The sequence below is a fragment of the Bos grunniens genome, chromosome 14 (assembly GCF_055505025.1).
Source record: "Bos grunniens cultivar Pamir isolate PY7600 chromosome 14, Bosgru_T2T1.0, whole genome shotgun sequence".
NCBI classification, from domain to species: Eukaryota; Metazoa; Chordata; class Mammalia; order Artiodactyla; family Bovidae; genus Bos; species Bos grunniens.
In genome coordinates this window covers 19445809-19469839 of record NC_141178.1, presented here as the reverse complement: position 1 = coordinate 19469839, position 24031 = coordinate 19445809, and the positions used below count along the sequence as shown (strand labels likewise).

At 40.9% G+C, this 24031-nt stretch overlaps 1 protein-coding gene across 10 annotated transcripts in view; it reads right to left on the bottom strand.

The window, feature by feature from the left end:
* GRHL2 (grainyhead like transcription factor 2) overlaps positions 1–23520 on the bottom strand; it is a 171679-nt gene extending 148159 nt beyond the window's left edge. For 9 of the 10 annotated variants that reach the window (XM_086336186.1, XM_086336188.1, XM_086336191.1 and 6 more), the window contains exon 1: positions 22055–23520. In XM_086336186.1, coding sequence (XP_086192312.1) covers positions 22055–22074 — 20 coding nt within the window. In that variant the 5' untranslated portion in view covers positions 22075–23520. Of the gene's footprint in view, positions 1–21997 lie in introns of all 10 variants that reach the window. The other variant, XM_086336189.1, reaches the window with a different exon arrangement.
* Between the last annotated feature and the right edge of the window lie 511 nt (positions 23521–24031).

The window sequence follows — 24031 nt, the reverse complement described above, 5'->3', positions numbered from 1 at the left end:
TAGCAAGCATCCACGTACATACACCCGCACACAAATAGCAATAACAATGACAGCTAACATTTATTGGGTGTTTTCTGTGTACCACAGACTGTTCTATACAAGTTATCTACCTCACCCCAATGCTAGGAAACAAGGTCTCTTACCATTATCTCTGTTTTATAGAGGGAAAGTGAGGACACAGAGGGATTAAGTAACTTACCCAAGGTCATGTCACCAGTAAGCAGGTGGGACTGGGATGAATACAGATATAAAATTCCTCAAAATAATACTGATGAACTGAATCTATTGATATGTTTTTACATCATGACCATACAAGGCTTATCCCAGGAATACAAGACTGCTCTGAAAAAAATTAGGAAATTTATTTATGAATATCATTACATCAAGAGACTAAAAAATCCAATATGAAAATCATTCTTGATAGCCAAGAAACCTACAATACCATCGCTTTTAAAAGTGAGACATTAATACCACTTCCTTCACAGAAGGTCCTCTGCCATCCTACTTGCCAACATTTACTTGACATCCTGAGCTACGTAATAAAAGAGAACAACCTAATAAATCTAAATACCAGAAAGGAGAAAAAATAATCATTATTTGTAGACAATCTAATTACTGGACAATTTGAAATTCAATAAAAGAGAAAGAGGGGGAAAGGAGATGAATGGCTAGATAGATATTAGAACAGAAGAGTTCAGCTGGGTGGTCAGATAGAAGATCATATAAACCCAAAAGCTTTTCAAAGACCAGATCATATTTAATGCTGAAATCCTAAGGACATTAGACAAGAAGGTCTACTCTCACACCTAATAGTATTAACTAACATTGTTCTATAGTGATAGGTTGATACACTTAGAGATGAGAATGAAATAAAAGTATAAAAACTGGAAGAGATGAATAAAAAGCATTTGCACACAATATGGCAGCATGACTGATCCCCAAGAGAGTCAACTGAACAACAATAACCTCTAAAAAAGAAATAAAATAAGGTGGCTGGATACAAAATAATATTTTAAAATCAATACCTTTCTTACTCAAAAAGAATTAGCTAAAACATATTTTTTAAAAAACATCCCACTTAAAACAGTAACAAAAAGATAACATATTTTTGAGTAAACAAACTTTTTTAATAAACAATAAAAGTACATGATTTATATGAAGAAAATGTTCAACAATATTGAGGAACATCAAAGATTTAAATAATAGAGCAAAACACACCCTGTTCTTAAATAGGAAGATACAATAGTAATATGATATCAACTCTATACCAAAGTTACCCATAAAATTTAATGTATTCCCTCTCTTCTTCCCCACCCTCAAATCAGGATTTCTTAAGAACTACAGAAGCTGATTCTAAAATGTATACTTTAAAAAAAAGGAAAAATAACCAGTAATATTCTTTAAAAGAAGAGTAATGAAATGGCATAGCACTTTCAGATATGAAAACATTTTATAAAGATAAATAAATAAGTTAGGTAGATAGCTGCTTTTGAAACATAAATAGGTAGATCAATGTAATGTAATGAAGAGTTAGGAAATAGTCCCAAATATACACAGATATTTAATATATGATATGGGCTGGATTTCAAATACGTGCAAGAAATATTATTATAGTAGGAACAGTATTATTCAATAAACACTATGGACAAAATAGGGGAACCATCTAAAAAAATAATTAAGGAGCCTACCTCATTTATTCATCAAATAAATTCCAGATGGATCAAAGTTTTCAATGGCAATGTGAACTCTTAAGTCATAGAAAGAATACAATTTGAGAGAAGTTAATATTGGAGTCTGGAGAAGGGGCTTCCCTAGTAGCTCAGACAGTAAAGCATCTGCCTGCAATGCAGGAGACTCAGGTTTGATCCATGGGTCGGGAAGATTCCCTGGAAGAGGAAATGGCAACCCACTCCAGTATTCTTGCCTGGAGAATTCCATGGACAGAGGAGCCTGGCAGGCTACAGTCCATGGCGTCACAAAGAGTCAGACACCACTAAGCGACTAACACACAATATTGGGGTAGGGGTTGTTTGTAACTTTAGAACAGAGAAAGCCTTCCTTAGTAAGACAGAAAACCTAGAAGCCATTTAAGAAAACAGATGAATTTAGCTACCTAAATTTCTAAAACCTCTACAGAGCAAAAATACAGCATAGTCAAATGACAACAAACTGGTAGACAACAGGCTAATTAATCTCTCAGTACAACCGCATCTCTTAAAAATCATCAAGGAAAGACCAAGAACACCACATGATCTAGCAACTCCACTTCTGAGTGACCAAAAGAATAGAAATCAGGATCCTAAAAGGATATCTGCACTCCCGTGTCCACTGCAGCACTATTTACAATGCCAGGATATGGAAACAGCCCAAGTGTCCATTGACAGATGAATAGATAACATAATGTGGAATATTATTCAGCCTTTAAAAAGGAAATTCTGCCAATTTCAATAACGTGGATGAATCTGGAGGACATTATGTTAAGTGAAAAAGGCCAGATGCAGAAGGACAAATACCACAGGACTCCACTTCTATGAGGTATTTGAAGTAGTCAAACTGATTCACACAGGAGAGCATTCAATAGTGGTTGCCAGCAACTGCAGAGAGAGTGAAATGAGGAGCTGTTATACAGTGGGTTTAAACTCTCAGTTATGGTAGATGAATAAGTTCTGGAGACCTGCTGTACGACAGAGTGCCTGCAGTTAATATAGTATTATACATTTCAAAATTTGCTAAGAAGGTAAATATCACGCTAAGTATTCTTAACACACACATACACACACGCACGGATATACCAGGAAACTCTGGGAGGTGCTGAACATGTCTATTATCTTGATCGTGATGATAGAATCACAGGTGTTTGCCTAAGTACAAACTCTCTGCACACATTAAATATATGCAATTCTTTGTGTGTTAATTATACTTCAATAAAACTTCTCTTTAAAAAGGCCAACAATGGAGACTTCCCAGGTGGCTCAGTGGCAAAGAAGCCGCCTGCCAATGCAGGAGACATGGGTTCGATCCTTGGTCTGGTAGGACCGTACATGCTGCAGAGCAACTAAGCTCCTGCACCACAGCTATTAAGCCTGTGCCCTAGAGCCCGGGAGCCACAGCTACGATGTGCTGCAACTACTGAAGCTTGCACTTCCTAGAGCCTATGCTCCGCAACAAGAGAAGCCACCACAGTGAGAAACCCTCAGGCAACCAGAGAGTAGCCACGACCCACCGCCACTAGAGAAAAGCCCGTGCAGCAACAAAGACCTAGCACAGCGAAAAACAAATATTTTCATAAATAAATTAAAAGGCCAACAACAAAACAGAGAAATAGACAAAGAACATTTACAGTCCACACGGTGGAAAAATACAAGCAGCTTTTAAATATGTGGAAAGAATTCTAGAAATGTAAATTATGTGAATAATTTTTCACCTAGGCAAAAACTTGGTAGACTGATAAAATCATTGACTGAGGGTTGGCAGAAATAAGCATATGCTAACAGTATTGATTGGAGTATAAATAAAAGTAGCATTTTTGGAGAACAATCTAAGATTTCAATATACAAAATCTTTGCCCCAGAAGTTCCACTTCTATAAAGATATCCTTTAGTCACTGTATATTCATACTGTGGAATACTGTGCAACCAAAAAGATGATTTGGTATTACCTGCATAGAACAATCAAAATCATAAAACACGATATATAAAATAATCTGTGAAATTTTTTAAATTCTCAACTACATACACATTTATATGGGATATAATACCTAGAAACACATCTAGAAGGCTCTCCAGTAAACTGTCAAAATTCTTTTGAAAATAATAGAAGACAAAGAATTATAAAAGAGGTGTTTATTCTTTTTCTCCATAAATTTACAGCTACTATTTAACAAAATTTTCTTAATATTTGTGACTTTCAATCCAGAAATTTCCACTTGTAGAAACTCTAAAACCTTGAAAGGTTTTCAGTTTGAAGATTTTTAAGAAAGTATGATTTAGGGACTTCCCTGGTGGTCCAGTGGTTAAGACTCCATGCTGCCAATGCAGGGGGCGTGGGTTTGATCCCTGGCTGGGGAACAAAGATCCCGCATGCTGCGCAGCCAAAAGATTAACAAATTCTTTCAAGTATGATTTTATAATAGTGAAAACTATGGCAACCAACTACATGAAACCTAAATGGAAGTCAATGATAGTAAATCCACAGCACATCATGCTCAGCAGCTATTCAATTATTTAGAAAAACATCGTAAAATCATGACCAAATATTAATATTATAAAATTCATTTGGGAAAAGAGAAAAATATGCAATATGACCAATTACTTAAAAATTCCCCTTCATTGGCATTGTGCTTTTTAGGTTTCATAAGGAAAGGCCATTATTTACAGCTTGCAAATTCTGGAATTTCTAATCAAACAATCCTTAAATTTACAGCTTCAAGAACATTTGAAAAAACGGGAGAAGGTGTAACATGTATCACATGAAATTTTAGATAATCCAAGAATTTATTTAAAATAATGAGTTCAAACTTCTACTGGAATTACTTTTTTTTCCTTTTAATCAGTAGTCAAACTAATTAAGTTGGATTTTCCTCTTCATGCCCTCTCTGTTAGATCTGTAGAGAGGAAAAAAAAACTATATATCTAAAAGGTTAACCGTAAGAGAAAGACTGAAGAAAACAGCCTGGATAATTCACAGACCAGATAATAAGTTCCTGATTAATGCAGCTGGCTCTAATGTCACCAACATTTTTAAAATAAATTTCTAATTGTCCTAGATGTTTTAATTTTATATCTCAGTTTAGAAAAGTACCAAATTACTTTTCATAAATTGCCAGTTTCCACAGATGTTACCTTTTAATGCTACAAGCAATATATATATATATGAGAAGGAATATAAACAGATGTTTGAACACATAGCTCTAGAAAAGTTTTTAATACAAAGTTTAATTACAGAGTGCTGAAGATTTATCTTTGAAAAGTAACACCACTTTAAATAGTCCTACTATTTAGATAAATGACCAGTGTTTCTTAACCGCTAATAACAGACCAAAAAAGGAGTGGGGGTGGTGGGGGGAGAGAGGAAATGGATGCAAGCCTGACCAAACCTGAGAAATGAAAACCAGTGGCAGATTTTTTCAAATGAACATAAAGCAGAAAATGTGAAGACTCACAGGATTTTGTCTTATTTTGGACCTGCCTGCCTCTATTTCTCCCACAACTAATTACCTCAGAAATGAAAGATAGGCGTGCATTTTCAAAAGTCAATTGTGTTTTACCTAATTATATTGTTTAAGGCTCTCAAACCTTAAACTAGTAGTCTGTCTAATCTTTGTGGTGTCTGTGGCTGGCATGGTGCCCGGCCGGCTCTGTACTGGGCCTGTAGGCACTCAGTAAGGAAGTGGAACAGATTTGTGCGGTGACCACTCATTTGCCGTTTGGACGTATTCATCCTGAGTTTAGTCATCACCAGGCAGCTTGGACATACCGGAGGTTTACATTGAATGGAATCCAGCTTAATTTAACCAGTTCCTTGTTGAACACTTGAATTTTTCATGTCAGTATTTGGATGAGTAAGTTCCATGAACTTGTGGCCTTTGATTAGGGCGCTTGAGTGAAGGCCTGGGTCACTGCTCTCACTGGCAAAGGATGGAAGCTGTGAACTAAGGACAGTTCTCAGAACCAATGACTTGTACCAAGAGAAGAGACCATGGCTGGGCCTCTTGTTGATAAACTCTTTTTACTAACATTGAACTCTATAAACCTCAAGAAGAGCTTTTAAGATATCAAAATACTATATATATATTAAAAAATATATAATGTTCAACTGAAATAGAAAATACAATTTAAGTAAATGGGAAGTAAATTCAAAACGAGTTACCATTTGACCTATCAAACAGGCAAAAAGTAAAAAGAAGAACATAAACACACTCCAAATAGATAACCAACAAGGACCTAGTATAGAGCATAGGGAATTACACTCAATATTTGGTAACAACCTCTACAGAAAAAGAGTCTTTAAAAAAAAAGTATATATATAACTGAATCATTTTGCTGTACACTTGAAACTAATACAACAGTGCAAATCAACTATACTTCAATTTAAAAAATAAAGAGGATACTATGAATTTTTGGAGAAGGGAGGTGAAATCCTCCTTCAAATACATTGTTTATGGGAGTGTTAATGAAGAGAGGATTTTGGGGTGGAAATTTGGAAATACGAACCAGATAATTTTAAAAAGAGGATGCCTTTTGATTAGGGATGTCTATTCATTGGAATGTATTACAAAGACACAACTAAGAAGTATGTTAGGATTTAGATAGGTCATCCAAATATTGACTTTAACAGTAAAAACATGAAAAATTTAAATATTCAACAGGGAACTCGTTAAATCAATCTGGACATTTCCATTCAATGTAAAACTCGGGGCCATTAAAAATATTTACCACCATGAAAAGCTCTTTGTGATCAATATTAACTTAAAAATTAAGTTACTACTACTACTACTAAGTTGCTTCAGTCGTGTCTGACTCTGTGCAACCCCATGGACTGCAGCCCACCAGGCTTCTCCGTCCATGGGATTCTCCAGGCAAGAACACTGGAGTGGGCTGCCATTTCCTTCTCCAATGCATGAAAGTGGAAAGTGAAAGTGAAACCGCTCAGTCATGTCCAACTCTTAGTGACCCATGGACTGCAGCCCACCAGGCTCCCCCATCCATGGGAACAGTATATAAATACATTACTCTCACTTCTGTACACACAGTATGTACAGACACAGAAAAAAGTGAAAATACAGACATCAAATTGTTAGCAATGTTACTATTAACATCTTTGAGTGGTAGTTTGGAGAGTAGTTGCATTCGCTAATGTTTTCGAAAATTAAGTATGAATTAATCATCTTTAAAGGGTCTTTTAAAGAACCTTAAAAATAAGGCTAAAATAAAAGAAAAAAATTTAATGAGCTAAATCCATAAATGTTGATCTCAAACTCTCTACATTTGAAAGCCCTGAAAGCACTCTCACACATAAGATAATATATTTGAAAAAACAAGAATAATATATTTGACATCAAAAAATTTAAAGCTTCAAACATTTTTTAAATCGTGAAATTAAATGATAATCAAAAATTTGAGAAAATTATAAGCAGAATTTTGACAAAAGAGTTAATCATTTTAGGTGTGTAAAAGTGGCTCAATGATAAGGAACCCGCCTGGCAATGCAACAATCAAGGGTTCGATCACTGGGTGGGGAAGATCTCCTGAGAAGGAAATGGCAACCCACTCCAGTTTTCTTGCCTGGACAATCCATGGACAGTGGAGCCTGATGGGCTACAGTCCATCCCTGGGTGGACACGACTTAGTGACTAAACAACAACAAAAAAGCTCTCACAAATCAGTCATAAAAATATCAGCATCCCAATTTAAAAAAAAAAAAGTGAAAATTAAGAACAGCCCACTTCTAATGCATATGGTGCATTTGTACAGATGTAGGAAGGCACTATTTTCCCTGGGCAGCAGCCAAGGGGAAGCATAGCTGACTCTCAGCCCCAAGGTCCCCTCAACCAGGACACAACAAAACACCCATATGTAGTAAGCAGCCAGGGCAAGAGCAGGAACTTTGGTACAAGAAGAAATTTAAATGATCAACAAACATCTGAGAAAACGTTTAACCTCATTAATTGTGAGACTGCAATCTAAAACAAAACTGTACCTTTTTTTTGCTTTTCAAGTTGACCAAAAAAAATTATAATTATCATATACTGGTGACAAGATGTGAGAAAGACACACTCAAACACTGTTGGCAGAAAACATAAATGTTTACAACCTATCTACTAGTCATTTTCAAAGTATGAATCAAGAACCTAAAAATGTTTTATCTTTTGTTCTTGTACTCTCGGAAGACTATTCTAAAGTAATAACCAGAGATACAAAGATTTATATACAATCATGATTTATAATAATGAAAAAGCAAAACAACCTAAATATTAAAAAATAAGAGACGATAAATTTCATCTTTAAGTGATATATAGAAGAATACTTCAGAGACTAATAAAACACCAATAATTATAGCGTTGAGTAGAAAACTCAGAACAGCATGAATGATATAAAAATGGGAGATCATAATTTGTATACTTTTATAATCATATTCATGTGCATGTGGGAGAAGGCAATGGCATCCCACTCCAGTACTCTTGCCTGGAAAATCCCATGGACGGAGAAGCCTGGTAGGCTGCAGTCCATGGGGTCACTAAGAGTCAGATACGACTGAGCGTCTTCACTTTCACTTTTCACTTTCATGCATTGGAGAAGGAAAGGGCAACCCACTCCAGTGTTCTTGCCTGGAGAATCCCATGGACAGAGAAGCCTGGTAGGCTGCAGTCCATGGGGTCGCACAGAGTTGGACACAACTGAAGCGACTTAGCAGCAGCCTCAGCAGCAACATGTGCATGCACTTGTTAGATACTGCAAGAAAATATATGACGTGTTGCTGTCGTTTAGTCGCTAAGTCGTGTCTGACTCTTGCAACCCCATGGACTGTAGCCTGCCAGGCTTCTCTGACCATGGGATTTCCCAGGCAAGAATAATGGAGTGGGTTGCCATTTCCTTCTCCAAGGGATCTTCCCAATCCAGGACTTAAACCCACAACTCGTCAACCTCAGACTGGCAGGCAGATTCTTTACCACAGAGCTGCTAGGGAATCCCATATGAAGTGTCAGGGCCCAGGAATTATGAGTGGCTTCTCTTCTCTGTATCTTTCTCTAGTTTTCAGTTTTTTTTACTTGTGAACTTATATTATCTTCATAATCATAAAAAAAGGCCTCAAGATATGATGCTTTAAAAAGAAAACACACTACAAATACAAAACCGTACCATAAAATAGTTGCAGCAAAAGTCAGCCCGCACCATAGCATTGAAAGCAGTGAGGTAGGCCATTCAGAAATACTTCAAACAGTGATTTAAAAAATAATCCATCAAATACTAAGTACAATAAAAAAGAAGTCTGAGAACCATAAAAACATTATAATGTCTTCCATATTCCAGGAATATCTAGCACAAAAATAGTAAAATCTGGTTAGTCCTGAAAGCTCAGCATAGCATGTTCAATTCAGTTCACCTGGCTAACCATGGGTTATGCTGCAAGAGGAAAACTCCCAATTTGCAATTAAATGTGTCCTCGGTATTGACCACACAGGCATTTTATTGTTTAAGAAGGACCAGGAAATCAAAAAGTAGCATGTGTGTGGGTCATTTAAATGAGGAAAAGAGAAGAGAAACAGCTACAACCACTGGTCAATTCAACTTCAGGATACTAGAAATGATAAATGAACTGTGTCCCAAGATTTGTGGGCAAGCTCAACAAGCAAATTTGTGGTTTTGTGTGGCTGAATACAAACCACACCTTTTACGATGTTTACTGAAAACTGAAGATAAACACAGGATAAAAAAGTAGCCTTTCTTTATCTCCCCTCACAAGACCTACAAGGATGTGCACCTTTAGACTTCCAACGTCCAAAGAAGATATGATTTTTGAAAATGTAAGGTACAGTATTTAAGACCTGATGAATTTCTGCAATACGAGAAGAAAAGTACGGGCAAGGGGAAGCCAGGCTGGGGTGGGAGAGAAAGGAACAACTGCATATTTCACTGTGGAATCCACAACCAAGAAGTATATATCTTAGAGTTCCTGTGTCATAAAACCATGTTGATTCCCACAAGCTAACGTTGCTTAGGTTTTGTTCACAAAGGCAACGTTTCTTAACATTATTTTTTTAAACCTCACCCTCTCCAACCCCCACTCCCCACCACCACCCCACCACCCCTGCTTTTTTCCTGACACATTTTTGGCAACTTGAGTGATTCTGTGAGGCCACTTTCTCCCTCAAGTTCACCTCGTGTACTTTTTGTTCCCTGCTGTGGATGCTCCTTGGACATGTTAAGTAAATAACTTCACATTTGCGACAAAACCACCCTGAAAGACGCCTGCAGGAAATCCAGTGATGCAATCTCTCCACAGCTTAACTAACAGACTCCAGCTCGCGTCTGGCATGATCTATGAACCAGCTTGTAGAAGCAGGTAGATGAGTCACAGGCTGGGCCCTCCAGGGAAAAAGCAAGTCTATGTTATGGAAAAAATAAGTAGCTGTTAAAAAAAAAAATTAATAAAAACTCAACCGTGCCTACATCTACCTTTTGTTTCAAAGGAAGTCATATTCCAGGTTCTCTTTATTCCTGCAAAAGATTAAACACAACTGGACCCACCACCGAGTCGCTCCCAAGAACACGCACTCAGGTGATCAGGTGAGGTCCGAGAAGGCCTGGAAGGCAGCCCCGCCTACAGAGAATTTTCTCCAAGGGAAACTGCGCAGGCGCGCAGGCAGCCTACTGAGTAGATGAAAACGTTTCTCTTCGACTTAGTCACCCTCGACCCCCCCAGCTCCAAGTTACACAGAGGTTGGAAACTCCCACACCTATTTGTGCTGTTTTGAAAAATAGTTGGACTTGATAACTGGGCCAACCCAAAGAGACAGAGTTGTTGAGACCAACCCAAAAGTGTCCAGGTGAGTGAGGCATAGTGCAAAAGACACACGTGGTGTTCCAGCAGTGATGAGTAGAATGGCATGCTTGGATAGGAGGGAGGGAGCGGATGAATTCTACCTGGAACAACTAAGCAAGCTGACTCTCTCTCCCTTTTATTTAGGGTACGTGTGTGCTATTTTTACACATCTGCATGGCCAAATGACTATTCTTTAGAAAGAACCTTTAAATGGTTCTCTTTAATTGCAAAAACAGTACAAGCTCACTTCTGCAAACTAGAAAAGTACAGAGAAGCACAAATAAGACACGGAAGTGTCTGTAATTTCTCCATGCAGAGAGCAAACTACTGTTAACCTATTGTGGTTGTATTACTATAGTTTTTTGTTTTCTATCCCTGTAAACATTCTAACATAATACACCATGACATTTTTTTCCCTGTTATTAAATATTTTTCCATAATATGATTTATAATGCTTGCAGAGTTCTCCATCATCTCACTGAACAGTGATTTACCAGAGGATTTAAACCAATCTTCTGTAGCTGGACACTTAGAGCTTTCCTGATTTTTCAGGAAAATATTTCTTTTTAAATATTTCTACAATTAATATCTTTGATTACTTCTTTAAAATAAAGCCCTAAAACTGAAGTTCAGGTGTCAAAAGATAGGCCCATTTCAACCACTTTAACCAAACTGTCTTCCAGAAAGTTTGTAATAATTTATAATCCTCCTAGAAATGTATTTTACTCAAACCCAATTTTGTTAATGTTGGCCCATTTGACAGGGAAACCTCGAGCTTCCCTGTTTTATCATCTGTACTTCTTGGATTATTAATAAACTAAATAGTATTTCATCTGCTTATTAACTACTTGTAGCTTTTGTGAACTGTCTACTCATGGTTATGGACCATATTTCCATTGTGACATGTGTCCTTTTGAAAAATGTTTTCAAAACTATGTATAAGATAGACATAGTTTTAAAACTAGCCACCAAGATGCCAAAGCAGCTAAAAACCGTGGTCTGCACAAGAAGCATAAATGTATTTACAGGGCTTTATAACCTATCAGAAGTCCCCCACCCTGAGAACCTTCCAGGGCCTATAGTCCATTTTGTCTAGGTACCAATACTGGCTTCAGAGAAAATGAACTTCAGAGACGTTTAAATCTTAGAACGCAACAGAATACCAGAAAAGGAGATTTTATTCCTGACCTAAACGAATAGTCATTTGTGTGCCCTGGAGTGAAATAATATATTGTCTTATAATCGAGGAGAAACTGCAGGTGCTATTCTTGTCCTTATATTATTTAATACCTCTTCTGAACTCTTATCAAACCACTGGTTTGGCAATCTGGTTGACAATGGGTTTCCCTGAATTATGTCTTATTAAGAGGAGGAGGAATCAGGAAGTTGGGGGGGAGAAGGGGGAGGAGGGGTGAGGGAAGAGGAGTATGGGGAGGAGAGGAAAGGGCAGGAAGAGCAAAGAGGAGAATCCTTTGTCCTTTTTGCTGCTGTTTGCAATTTACTAAATTTTATTCAGTGTCCCGTGCATTCCAACATTACCTCTCACTCCACGAGCCTGCGCAGAATACACCACTTCCTGGGCGCTCTCTGGCAAGAGAGTTCTTCGAGAAACTACCAGCGCTTTTTATCTGATTCTCCTGTACCTTTATCTACCAGACCAGTGAGGCTGTTCAGGGATCCACTCGGTAAACCATTGATCTCACAGCCTAGCTGCCCTGCTGAATTCCGCGTGGCCCTCTGAATTTCTCCTGACTGCCAGAAGTCTGTTTGTCATCTTAAACCACCTTTTATTTTGCTAAAATAAAATGATTGAGTGGGGGAGGGCATGGGAACAGAAGCAGGTCCCACTGTGCTGGGTCCTCTCCTATCTTGTTAACATCATCTTTCTGTGAGCTGCCAGCAGCCCAGACCCCTCTGGAAGGGAAAAAATGAAACTCGCAGAATGTTGGAGTAAGTGATTATCCTCAGAGATCATTTAGTTCAACTTCATTTTACAGGTGAAAAATAATGAAAGAAGAACCCTCTGATCTTATGTTAATTATCTTACTGGCAATACAGGAAAGAGGCTAAAGCTACCTTTGTTCCTTGCTTCTTTGAAAAGTTAGATCCAAGAAGTACAGAAAGCAGTTATTTTCTGAGGCTCACTGAACTGAGAACCAAAACCAATGATTTGGGGTGAGTGTGGGAAGGAAAGTGTTCTAGCAGAAACACTGTCGAAATCTTAACCAGGTATTTCCTACAGTCATGTTCATATTTTAAGAAGCAAATAGGCAATGCCTCCCCTGTTCTCAATCTCCCTACCCATAAAAAGCAGTGTATTTTTTAATCAAAACCTCAGATTTTCAATTCATACAACTGGTGTGCAACACTCAAGAAAGAATTAAGGCATTTTTATCTCCAAACCAAACTTTTGGCTCCAGATCCTACACTTGGGTACTCATAGACCTGGAAGGTTCATCCTAGAAGGTCTGGAAGGTTCACTTATAAGATCTGGAAGGTTCATCCTAGATCTCAGATTCAAGGCGTCAAGTAAGAATCAGTTGCCCAGGAAGACAAACAGCACTTGGTCATCTTCTCCTAGACCCCAGCTCTGCAGGCTGAGCCAAGCAACTCTCTCATCTACTGAAAAAGCCTGAGAAAAGCCTGCAGCTCAATAGCGGCTGAAGCGCAGTTTCTTTCCGTTCCTTTTTTCTTTCTCTCTTTTCTCCATTCTTCTCCCCTTCACTTCAACCTTTCCCCCTTTTCTAAAATCTTGATCTAAACTCAGGAGTCTTAAAAAAAGAGACTCTGGGGGAGGAGGGTTGTTATACATATACATTCAGCGTTGGGAAGAAAGGCGGGCACCAAAATAAAAAGAAGCAACAGGCGAATCTCGCTTTCCTTTTCTGCTCCGGAGGGTATCTGCATTCACACTTGTAAAGGAAGCATTTCCTTGGGAGTGAATGTGAAGTCAGATCACTTTAAAAGTGCACCCCACAAAGTTCACTGCCCTGTTCATTACAAAGTAAAATAAAGGCTCTTTATCACCACAGGCAGTGATGGTTTTCTGCTGAATGTCCGTTTCAAATACATGGTCAATCTCCATAACCCCGACACATTGTCAAAATGTACATCAAAATCCGCTGAAATGCACCAGCTTTTTTAGTGCCTTCCAAAGCACTCAAAAAATGTTTGTTTGGTGGGTATTTTAAGTAACAAATCAAAATATGCTGTTTTTAAAAATATTACTTTAATCCCGTTACTCCCCAGAATACATCAAGCTAAAACACTTAATTCTCTTCCCAATATAAACGGGGGTGGGATGTGGGGGTAAATCCCCAAGGTAGTACTTTCTGTTTCTATCCAACCTGCCCCTTTATAGTCCAGTCCTTTTTACCATAGACCATTAAAAGACATGGCACAAAATGTAATTTTCTGGTGATGGATGAATATAGGATGGATGGATGCACGGATAAATAAATAAAATGGAACCAAGGACTACTTTAGTGGATGGAAATACACAGGGCACATGGAGAGTAGAATGAACCTGAATTTTGGAGGCCTAAATTTGAAGACTTGTGAAGCTGTCTGAGGGACTCCTAGGTATATGTTGTTGTTACTAAGCAACCCACTCATCCTCGTGGCCCGAAGCAGAAATTCCTATCAGCCTGTTGCTGCTCGCTAAGGAATTTTTCCTGGACACGTTTGCCAAACCAATCACTACCCTATTTCAGCTTAGACCTAATGTTTTTATAATTGAGCAGGAATCCTTGAATACCTTTTGAAAAGGAAGAGTGTACACACCCCAAAGTGAATGGCAGGGATCATGAGTGAGGACTCTAGGGCAAGGTTTGCCTTAAACTAAGAAGAAGTTAAAAGTAAACATTTCCCAAGGTTAAACTCAGTTGACTTGAACTAGATAGGGTGGCATCATCTACAGCCATCATCTTAACTCTTGGCTCAGGTAACAGGGATGGTCTGCTGATGGTTACAAGGCTAAAAGAACACATCAAAGTTCACTGACTAAAGGAACGTCTAAAATCAGATTCATATTTATCTCTCTGCACAGAAGATATGCATGTGTAAATTCCTATCAAGTAATATAGAAGGAAAAAAAAAATCAGGAAAGTGGCATCAGGAGATAGACCAAGAAGCGAAGGAAGGGAGGGAAGGAAGGAAAAATGGGGGAAAAAATACTGTGTCAGACTCAGGATGAAATAAGAGGGAAAATACTATTTAACCAAATTGTTTATTTTTTAACCTGAAATGTATGCCTAGTTGTATCAAAGTCACAGAGAGGAACCAAAGCATTTGTTTGAGTTACCTAAGACTTTTTAACAACCAGTTTTAATAACCTAACATCAAAATAATAATCTTGTTTAAAGTATCTGTAGATTTTAAACAAATACTTCGTGGGGTTCTTTGATCGTGTTTTTGCATAAATGTTTCTATGTATGTTTGACTTACTTGGCTATATGTCTAAATTCTCTTTTTGATTTTGCAGAATATAGTACAAATTGCTAGATACAGCTCTTCAGCACTGCTCTAGCACTGACTTTTAATCCTCCTTTAAATCAGATGGCACTGGGTGCATTTGAGTGACCTAGTCTCTGCAGTCAGTTTAAAATAGGATCTAATTACAGATCAACAGAGGGCCTAGTGCCATCTTATCAAGGTAATACTTAAAGCTACCATCTTAAAGCAGCCTACTTAAATACTTAAAGCAGCCCTAGAAATGAAACTGCAACCACCATCCCATTAAATATTTCACCAAGGACCAACATCAGATCATACAGATCAGAACTTGTTATCTTTGACTTTGTGCTATAAAACAGAAACTAATTTTAACGAAATAACTGTGCCCAGAAAAATGAACACCAATTTTATGCTGTAATGTGAAATTATGGAAGAATGAGGTTGGCCTTCTAACTCCAACTCAGCTCCCTAGTGAGTGAGATCCAGCCTATAATCTGAGCTTGACCTTTTAGCTCTGGGCCTGGCAGAAGCCCCCGTGGGGTGACATCACTCCAAATAAGGTGTTTAGCAGATCTGGAAATGTATGACCTGTCAAAAGGGTCCATTCTTCCAGAAGGGACAGTTCAGCAAAACAATGAAAGTAAATGACATTGAGAGAAGGCCTAAGAACTCTTAACGAAGAACTCTTAGAAAAGAGAAAGAAAGAGAAGTCAGTCAGTCATGTCCAACTCTGCGACCCCATGGACTGTAGCCTACACAGGCTCCTCCGGCCATGTGATTTTCCAGGCAAGAATACTGGAGTGGGTTGCCATTTCCTTCTCCAAAAAACTCTTAAACCCAAGTTAAAATGTTAGAAGCTAATCATTTAGAAGCAGTAATACTGAAGGTAAAACAAAGCCCACAGACTTCATTTCACATAAGCAAATATACACCTGAAAAGTTGCTTGTGAATTGAATTTATTATTCACTTAAAGCATTAGTTTGTTAAATAATCCAATGTAGATGCCCTGGCCCCTCTCCCCACAGCTCTGGGGTGGGGCACATGGAATGTAGTTTTACCAAGTGCCTCAGGTGATATTTTTGTAATCAGATGAGTTTGCAGTGATTTAAAGAATTCCTACGGACATTCCTATTACTAAGCACATACATGATTATCTTCAACCTTTTTACCCCAATCAATCTAGACTTTCGTATTATTGTCTGCTGCTGCTGCTGCTGCAGCTAAGTCGCTTCAGTCGTGTCCAACTCTGTGCGACCCCATAGACGGCAGCCCACCAGGCTCCCCCGTCCCCGGGATTCTCCAGGCAAGAACACTGGAGTGGGTTGCCATTTCCTTCTCCAATGCAGGACAGTGAAAAGTGAAAGTGAAGTCACTCAGTCGTGTCCGACTCTTAGCGACCCCATGGACTGCAGCCTACCAGGCTCCTCAGTCCATGGGATTTTCCAGGCAAGAATACTGGAGTGGGGTGCCATTGCCTTCTCCGTGTATTATTGTCTAGCAGTTCCTTATTTTTCAGGTAGGTTAATTTTGCCTGTATATTGGTTTATTTCACTGAAGATGCAAAACTAAGGAAAGCACACTGTTTTCAGTGTCTCACTTCAGAACACAGTGGACCAGTCTGTTTTCTGACAGATGCAGGTTTGCAGAAATTGAATGATGGCAAGAGAAAGGGTAAGCCTTATTTTGCTGGAGGTTAATTTAGGGTTGAGACTCCTCTATAGCACAGATGGTAAAGAATCTGCCTGCAATGCAGGAGACCCGGGTTCAGTCCATGGCTCAGGAAGATTCCCTTGAGAAGGAAATGGCAATCCACTCCAGTACTCTTGCCTAGAGAATCCCACGGACAGAGGAGCCTGGCAGGCTACAGTCCAGAGGGTCACAAAGAGTTGGACACAAGTAAATGACTAACACACATACACAATTTAGGGTTGAGATAGCCAGGAAGAGTGGCAGCTTAAAATAAGAGGTTTAGACAGGAATGTCAGAGCAATACCATGCAGGTCCCTCTCCTTCAGTTCTAATTCCCCGGGGTCATCCAGAATGTGTACATTTTTTTCATCCCTAAATTAAGACATGTGCAGGATTTAATCCATTGCAGGGAAGATGAACACTGGACTCTAGCCATTAAACTAGTGATATCTGAGGAAAGAAACAAGACTGACGCTATTGGCTAATTCTTTATTTACTACCCTCTTGACTGCCAAGACCATTTATAAGTATAATGTTGTCTGGTTTTGAGTGTACAAGTGTCTGGACTATTAAGTAGGGAGTTGATTATGTTAGTTTACTTAATGGGACCGCTGTCTGTCTACATCTCTGATTCACCCACACTGGGCTCCTTTCTGATCCTAGAATATGCTAAGCACTCTCCTACCTCATGGCCTTTGCACTTACTCTCCCATCTGCCTATAACACTCTTATCCCAAGTATCTTCAGTGCTTGAGCCCTCACTTCAGCCATCTGATCAAAAGTCATCTCATCAGAAAGGCCATCCCTGACCACCTTATATAACATAATTCCCATTATTTGCAATCCCTTTAGCCTGCTTTGCTTTCCTTTGTAGCATTAATCATCATCTAAATTGTTATATATTTACTTCTTTATAGATTTCCTCTGTTTCCTGGCACTACAATGCTAGCACCATGATGGCAGGGAGTTTGTTCTATTTGCTAATGAATCTCAATGCCAGGATCAATGGCATTGTTCAGTATATAGTGGCACTCAAGATATATTTGTTGAATAAATGAATGGGTATTTTTAGTGCTTTGAGGAAGATATGGTTAACTTGGTGTTTGTGATTTTAAAAGATATTTTAGGGAATTCCCTCGAAATGCAGTGGTTAGGACTCTGCATTGTCACTGCCCTTGCCCAGGTTCTATCCCTAGTCAGGGAACTAAGATCCTGCAAGCCCTGTGGCATGGTCAAAAAAAAAAGTCTATAGCCAAATAGAAACATATACATTTATAAAACCAAACAGTCAGTCAGTCAGTCAGTTCAGTTGCTCAGTCGTGTCCGACTCTTTGCAACCCCATGAATCACAGCACACCAGGCCTCCCCGTCCATCACCAACTCCCGGAGTTCACTCAGACTCATGTCCATCGAGTCAGTGATGCCATCCAGCCATCTCATCCTCTGTTGTCCCCTTCTCCTCCTGCCCCCAATCCCTCCCAGCATCAGAGTCTTTTCCAATGAGTCAACTCTTCGAATGAGGTGGCCAAGTACTGGAGTTTCAGCTTTAGCATCATTCCTTCCAAAGAAATCCCAGGGTTGATCTCCTTCAGAACGGACTGGTTGGATCTCCTTGCAGTCCAAGGGACTCTCAAGAGTCTTCTCCAACATCACAGTTCAAAAGCATCAATTCTTCGGCGCTCAGCTTTCTTCACAGTCCAACTCTCACATCCATACATGACCACTGGAAAAACCATAGCCTTGACTAGACGGACCTTTGTTGGCAAAGTAATGTCTCTGCTTTTCAATATGCTATCTAGGTAGAAAGATTAATTAAAATGTTTCACCCCATTAATTGAAAGATTACCCACCCACATAAGGCATCTATAAATTTGTTTATTTTTCTTTATAGAATTATGGCTGGACTCCCTAGATAAAATGCACCAAATGACTGAAGGTAATTGCCCTAAGGCTAAAGTAGGGTGGGTAGAGAGAAGGGGGACTTTTATAATATCTGTTCAAGTCTCATCTTCTGCTGGATTGTGAAAGTCCCTTGAGGACATAGCCCACATTATGTATCTTTTTATTCTCCTATATACTTATCTGAATGTGTTGCAAATGGTAAGTAATCAGAAAACACATATAGGTAATGAAAAACACCTGTGGGTTTCAAATAAATCATATATATTCTGAATTTTTTGGCAGTAATGTAAGAGTTTCTAAATCCATCACTCTGCTGCTAGAACATACATGCTTGTTGACAAAGACCATAAATCGTCATAAAATGTTAGAAAGGGGGAGTAGAAAAATTTTAAATATGTACAAACTGTCCTAAAAATACTTTGTTTTAAATAGTGATAGCATCAACATTGCAGAACATAAAAAGTAGATCGTTTGCATCTGAAAAGTTCACAGCTATAAAAAAGATGATGCTACTTCAGTCCAGACTTGCTGACTGGAATTATCTTCCTGTGCTATCCAAAAGCTTACCTACTCTTTGATGGGTTTATAGAAAGGAAAAAAAAATCCTGTGTGTATTCTTTTAGGTTAGTTCCAGAAAATACAGACAGGCCTCCTACACAGATTTACCATGAAGCTGATCAAGTTCAAGCTTCAGGATCCCAGTTTGTTCTGGCAGGAAACGCCAGAAAACAGGCTCATGTGTGTGGGTTTTTTTTTTTTTTTTTTCTTTTGAGATCTCACCCCTACTCCACCTAACACACACAATTGCATAAGCTTCAAGCTCATAAAAACCTGGACCCATACTGACAGCCCTCCATTAGAATATTAACATTAAAAAAACTAGGCTAGAAACTGCAAAAACGATCCAAAAATCATTTTTTAATGTCAAGCATTTCTCCATAGTCCCAGCAAAGAGAGGCGAATGGGGTTCAACAATCTCTTTGGGGTATTGTTAGTATTTCTTTTCCCTGGAAACAAAATGAAGTCTTGGAAACCATGACTAGATTAAAGTTACTTTCATTAAATGTAAGTATACATAACCCTAGTTTTATCCACAGAAATATGGTAATGTATCACAGTGAACTAGATTGCTAGTGTTCTGAACTTATTATTTCTTTAAATTTATTTTTAATTGACATGTAATTCACAGTCAATATGGTATTAGTTGCAAGCACACAACACAGTGATTTGATGTCTATATACTGCACACTCAGTGGCTAAGTTTTATCTTTGCTACTCCATGGGCTGTGGAGCCTACCCATCAGGCTCCTCTGTCCATAGAATTTTACAGGCAAGAAAATTGGAGCGGGTTGCCATTTCCTGCTTCAGAAGATCTTCCCTACCTAGGGATTGAACCCATGTCTCCTGAGTCTCTTGCATTGGCACCCGGACTCTACCACTGAGCCACCTGGGAAGCCTGTGGACATTATCCGCACAATAAATGCAGTTACTGTTCCTCACCAAAGTTAACACAACGTTATTGACTATATTAGAACTTATCTTCAATACTAAATAAATTATCTTCATTGGTGCTAAGTACAACCAGCTAAAATATAAGCCCATCTGATTTCACCCTAAATTCGAGTCCCGTTGTATCACAAAACGAAGGGGTGCGACCAACGTTATATGATTTAATTAAGGAATTACAGTAAGTCTTATTCACTAGATTTGCGACCATTTTTGACAAGATGAAAACAAACCAAAAAAAAAAAAACCAACCCTGCTGCCATCTCGGCTTTTGGTTACTGAAGTTTTCAAACTCGGAGTAGTGAGTTCTTAAAGGTTAGAGAGAATTTAGGGGGAAGAAACAAGGATACACTCAATCACTTTCCCAGTCCTACCCTTCTCCCGCCTTCTTCTCGTCGTTTGCAACCAGGTCCATCCCTCAGGTGTATATAGTCGCAGCAGCTAATTTTTCACTAATGAGTAAAGTGGTACTAATACCTAATTTTGTTAAAATATGCTAGCCTGTGATGTTAACTACGCCTACCCTACCCGGGGCTTAACTTTAGGGACAGTCCCCTCCATCCCTCGATAGGTCCGCGGGGCATTCGCGCTCCCCCGCCTCAAGGTCCCTCAATCCGAGAAGGTCCAGGGCCACCTGGCCAGGAGAGGCGCCCTGAGAAAGGTCTCCTTGGGGTGGCCACAGCGCCGAGATAAAGCTACCGGGCAAGGCGGGAAGGTGGCCCCTACGCACTCCAATAGGACGCAGCCCGTTCCCAGCCGGGGACGCGCCCGACAGGAGGGGGAAGGGAGTGTCGCCACCGAATCCCAGGGAAGGCCGCGGGACCCACCTCCGGCTCCCCCTCGCTCCCGCCCTCGGCCCCACCTCCCCCAGCCTGCACAAAGCCGGCCCGGAGGCGGGGGCCAGGCCTGCTGGGAGGCCGCCCGGACGAGACTGGACCGGGGCCCGGCGCCCCGCGGCTCCGGCCGCCGTGCCCCGGCGCGTCTCCTGTTCCAGTCCCGGACGGGGCGGACGCGCCCCCCGGCTGGCCTTAGGAGGCGCGGGAAGCCGGGCTCCCCGCCTTTTCAGGCGACATTCCCCCGGGGAGGCCAGGCGCACTCGCGCCGTCCCGCTAGCCACGCCCGAGGTGGCGGGCTCCAGCGCGCGGCGCCCGGGCCGTCGGGACGGCGGAGGCCGGCCGGACGCTGGGGTGACTCCCTAAGTCGCACGCGCCCCTTCGCGCCCAACCGTGGCACAAACTCTGGCCTCAAATCGATCCCCCTCATTTCCGAAAGGCCCCAGTCCTCCGGCACCTGCGTAAGGTGACCAAACAATGCGGAGGCGGGCAGGAGGGGCGGGGAGGCCCGGGGACGGGCGTGAGTTCGGCGCCTCTGGCCCCCGAGACCCCGGCCGGCCGGCGCCTGGCCTCCCGTCGGGGGCGCACACACGCACACCGTCCGGCCCGGTGCGGGAAGATGGCCGTTTCTGCTTTCAGGATAAAGGCTCTTTGTTGCTCTCACACAAAAGCCGCCAAGACGCGCTTTTCCAGCAGGCCCTTTGGGCAAATCGAAGGAACGCAGCTGAATTTTCCAAATGGCCCTCGGAGCCCGAAGCGGTGGGAGCAACTAAAAGAGAGGGGGAATAAGAGGCCTCCCGCCCTCTTCTACCGAAACCTCTGCCAATATCCAAGGATTCGTCCTGGGAGACCGGGGCTGAGATCATTCGTAAAGGGAGGAAGGAAAGAGGAAAACCTACTTTTACTATCAAGGCCCAAAGGGGATATTAAACATTCACATTCTTTCAGGGTTTCTCCCCTTAACCAGGGTAGAAACATAATCTGGAAAAGTCTGGATACACCAAAAAGAAAAAGAAAGAAAAAAAAAAATACCAACAATAGCAACTTAAAAAAAAACAAAACAACAAACCAGTTGCCATCAGCCCAAAGTGGTAGTAGCAGCAGCCGGCGCGTGTGATCCACTTACTTGTCCGACTCTTGTGACATGTTTGATCCAATGAACTCGCTCCCCTTTTCCTGGAGCCTCAGCCTCTGGTGAAACTGGACTTTCAAGTCTGTGCAGGTGAAGGTGTGTGAGAGCGCCCGAGATGGCAGAACAAGAGCTACAGGTAATTCTGCTTTTCCGTCCCCCCTCACCACTCTCGCTCGCTCGCCCGCTCGCGCCCTCACCTAGCCGGAAAGGTGGGATAAGGGGGGGGGCCCCTCACATGGGGCCCGAGCTCGGAGGCGGCCGGGCGGCGCGGAGTCCCTCCCGAATCGTGGCAATGGGCAGCCACAGAGCAGAAAGTGGCGGACTTGGGCGGCCACAGGTAACTTTCTCGCAAGGAGCTGAATTCTTTCACTAAAGGGTACGAGCCCGAGGGACGAGCTGCGCGGTGATTGGCTGCGGGGCTCCCTCAGGTGAGCTGCCATTGGCAGAGGCGCGCTCAGGTAAGGCCCTTCTCCAAGTGCAGGTAACTCACTCCGAAGTTTACCTGAGTGGAGCGGCGGCACGCTTGCAGCCCAGCGGCGAGCCGTGGGAGCTGAGGGTCGGTGCTTGGAGCAGACTTCGTGCTACGTTTCCCTTCTTCCCGGGGACCGGCCTAGGGTGAGGGGTTGGGGGACTTTGAAGGAGAGAAGTTAACCAGGAAAAAAAACTACAACACCTGCAACCACTAGGCATTGTGGGTCGAACGGAAGGACTAAGGAGAGCTGAACTCGGGTGTCCCAAGCCAACCGGAATCAAATGCGCAGCACAACCACGAGGCTTTTAATACCCACGTTAAGAGGACAGTGTTGGACAGTGTCAGAAGAACACGGGACTGAAGTTTACGTTGTGCTCCGAGGGGGCGAAAAGCGCAAAGATCGCCAAGTCTGTTACGTAATTGCATTTTTAACATTCTTATCCACAACAAACAACATGTCATGTCCCAATGTGTAAAAGATACGGTAGACGGCTAGACTTATAAATAGATAAGCAGACACGACTTAGCGACTGAACAGCAGCAGCAGCATCCTTTCTTCACCTCGGCGGGTAGGGACTGGCTGATTTTGATGGGATGAAGAAATTTGGTTGAACAGACACTCAAAGGGCTCAAGCGCACCTCTTCCATCTCAATTCTGCAGCCCAGGATTGCAGAGCTGCAAACGACTGAATCCCTTCCATAAACCTATTGTCATTTGACGTTTCCAGGCAGGCATCAACATTTACATTGTAATTCAATAGAAGCAGCAGCTACAAAGGTGCTTTATCCTTCCAGCTTAATATGGTTGCTACGGAAACAATTCAGGATGAAACTGACTTTTTGCAGTTTTGTTGCCCCTGGTTGAGAGCAGCGAATTTGCAAAACTGTAATTTATAACCAATTCTTCCAATGAGTACTTGTGTAAATTCTGACAGTAATCTAGCCCATGCATATTAATTGTAGAAATAAAGAGGGCATGAAAATTTTATCATAATTTATTTCGAGTTATTACTACGTTGGCAGAGATGAAACAACTCCCATTTTAATCTGTATGGATCATATATTTCCTGCACATGACATTATGAGGCAAGATTTGGCAGCTCCATGTTTCATTCTCAACAAATGAATTTCAGGATTTTTTTCTTTTTAAATACAATATAAGCATGCACACTATCGTTTTTAAGATAATACAATACTTTAAGGTAATGCAATACCTACTTTCATGTACCTTCTTAACCTCCTGTCTAGAGGCTACCAAATTCCACTTTTAGCTGTCTATTCTGTCATTACCTTCCTATTTCTAGTAATTTACGCAGCTATCCCTTGATTTATCAATTTTGATAACAGGTGCTTTGACCACCTGTTGCCTTAGATAAGGACTTAGCTCTTTCAAACCCTGTCCAGTTTCATCTTCCACCATTCTTCCAATGTATCTCTTTCACAGCTTAGGCACAGCAAGTAGTCAGTGAGTGTGCAAATACTAGTCACAACAGAACCAC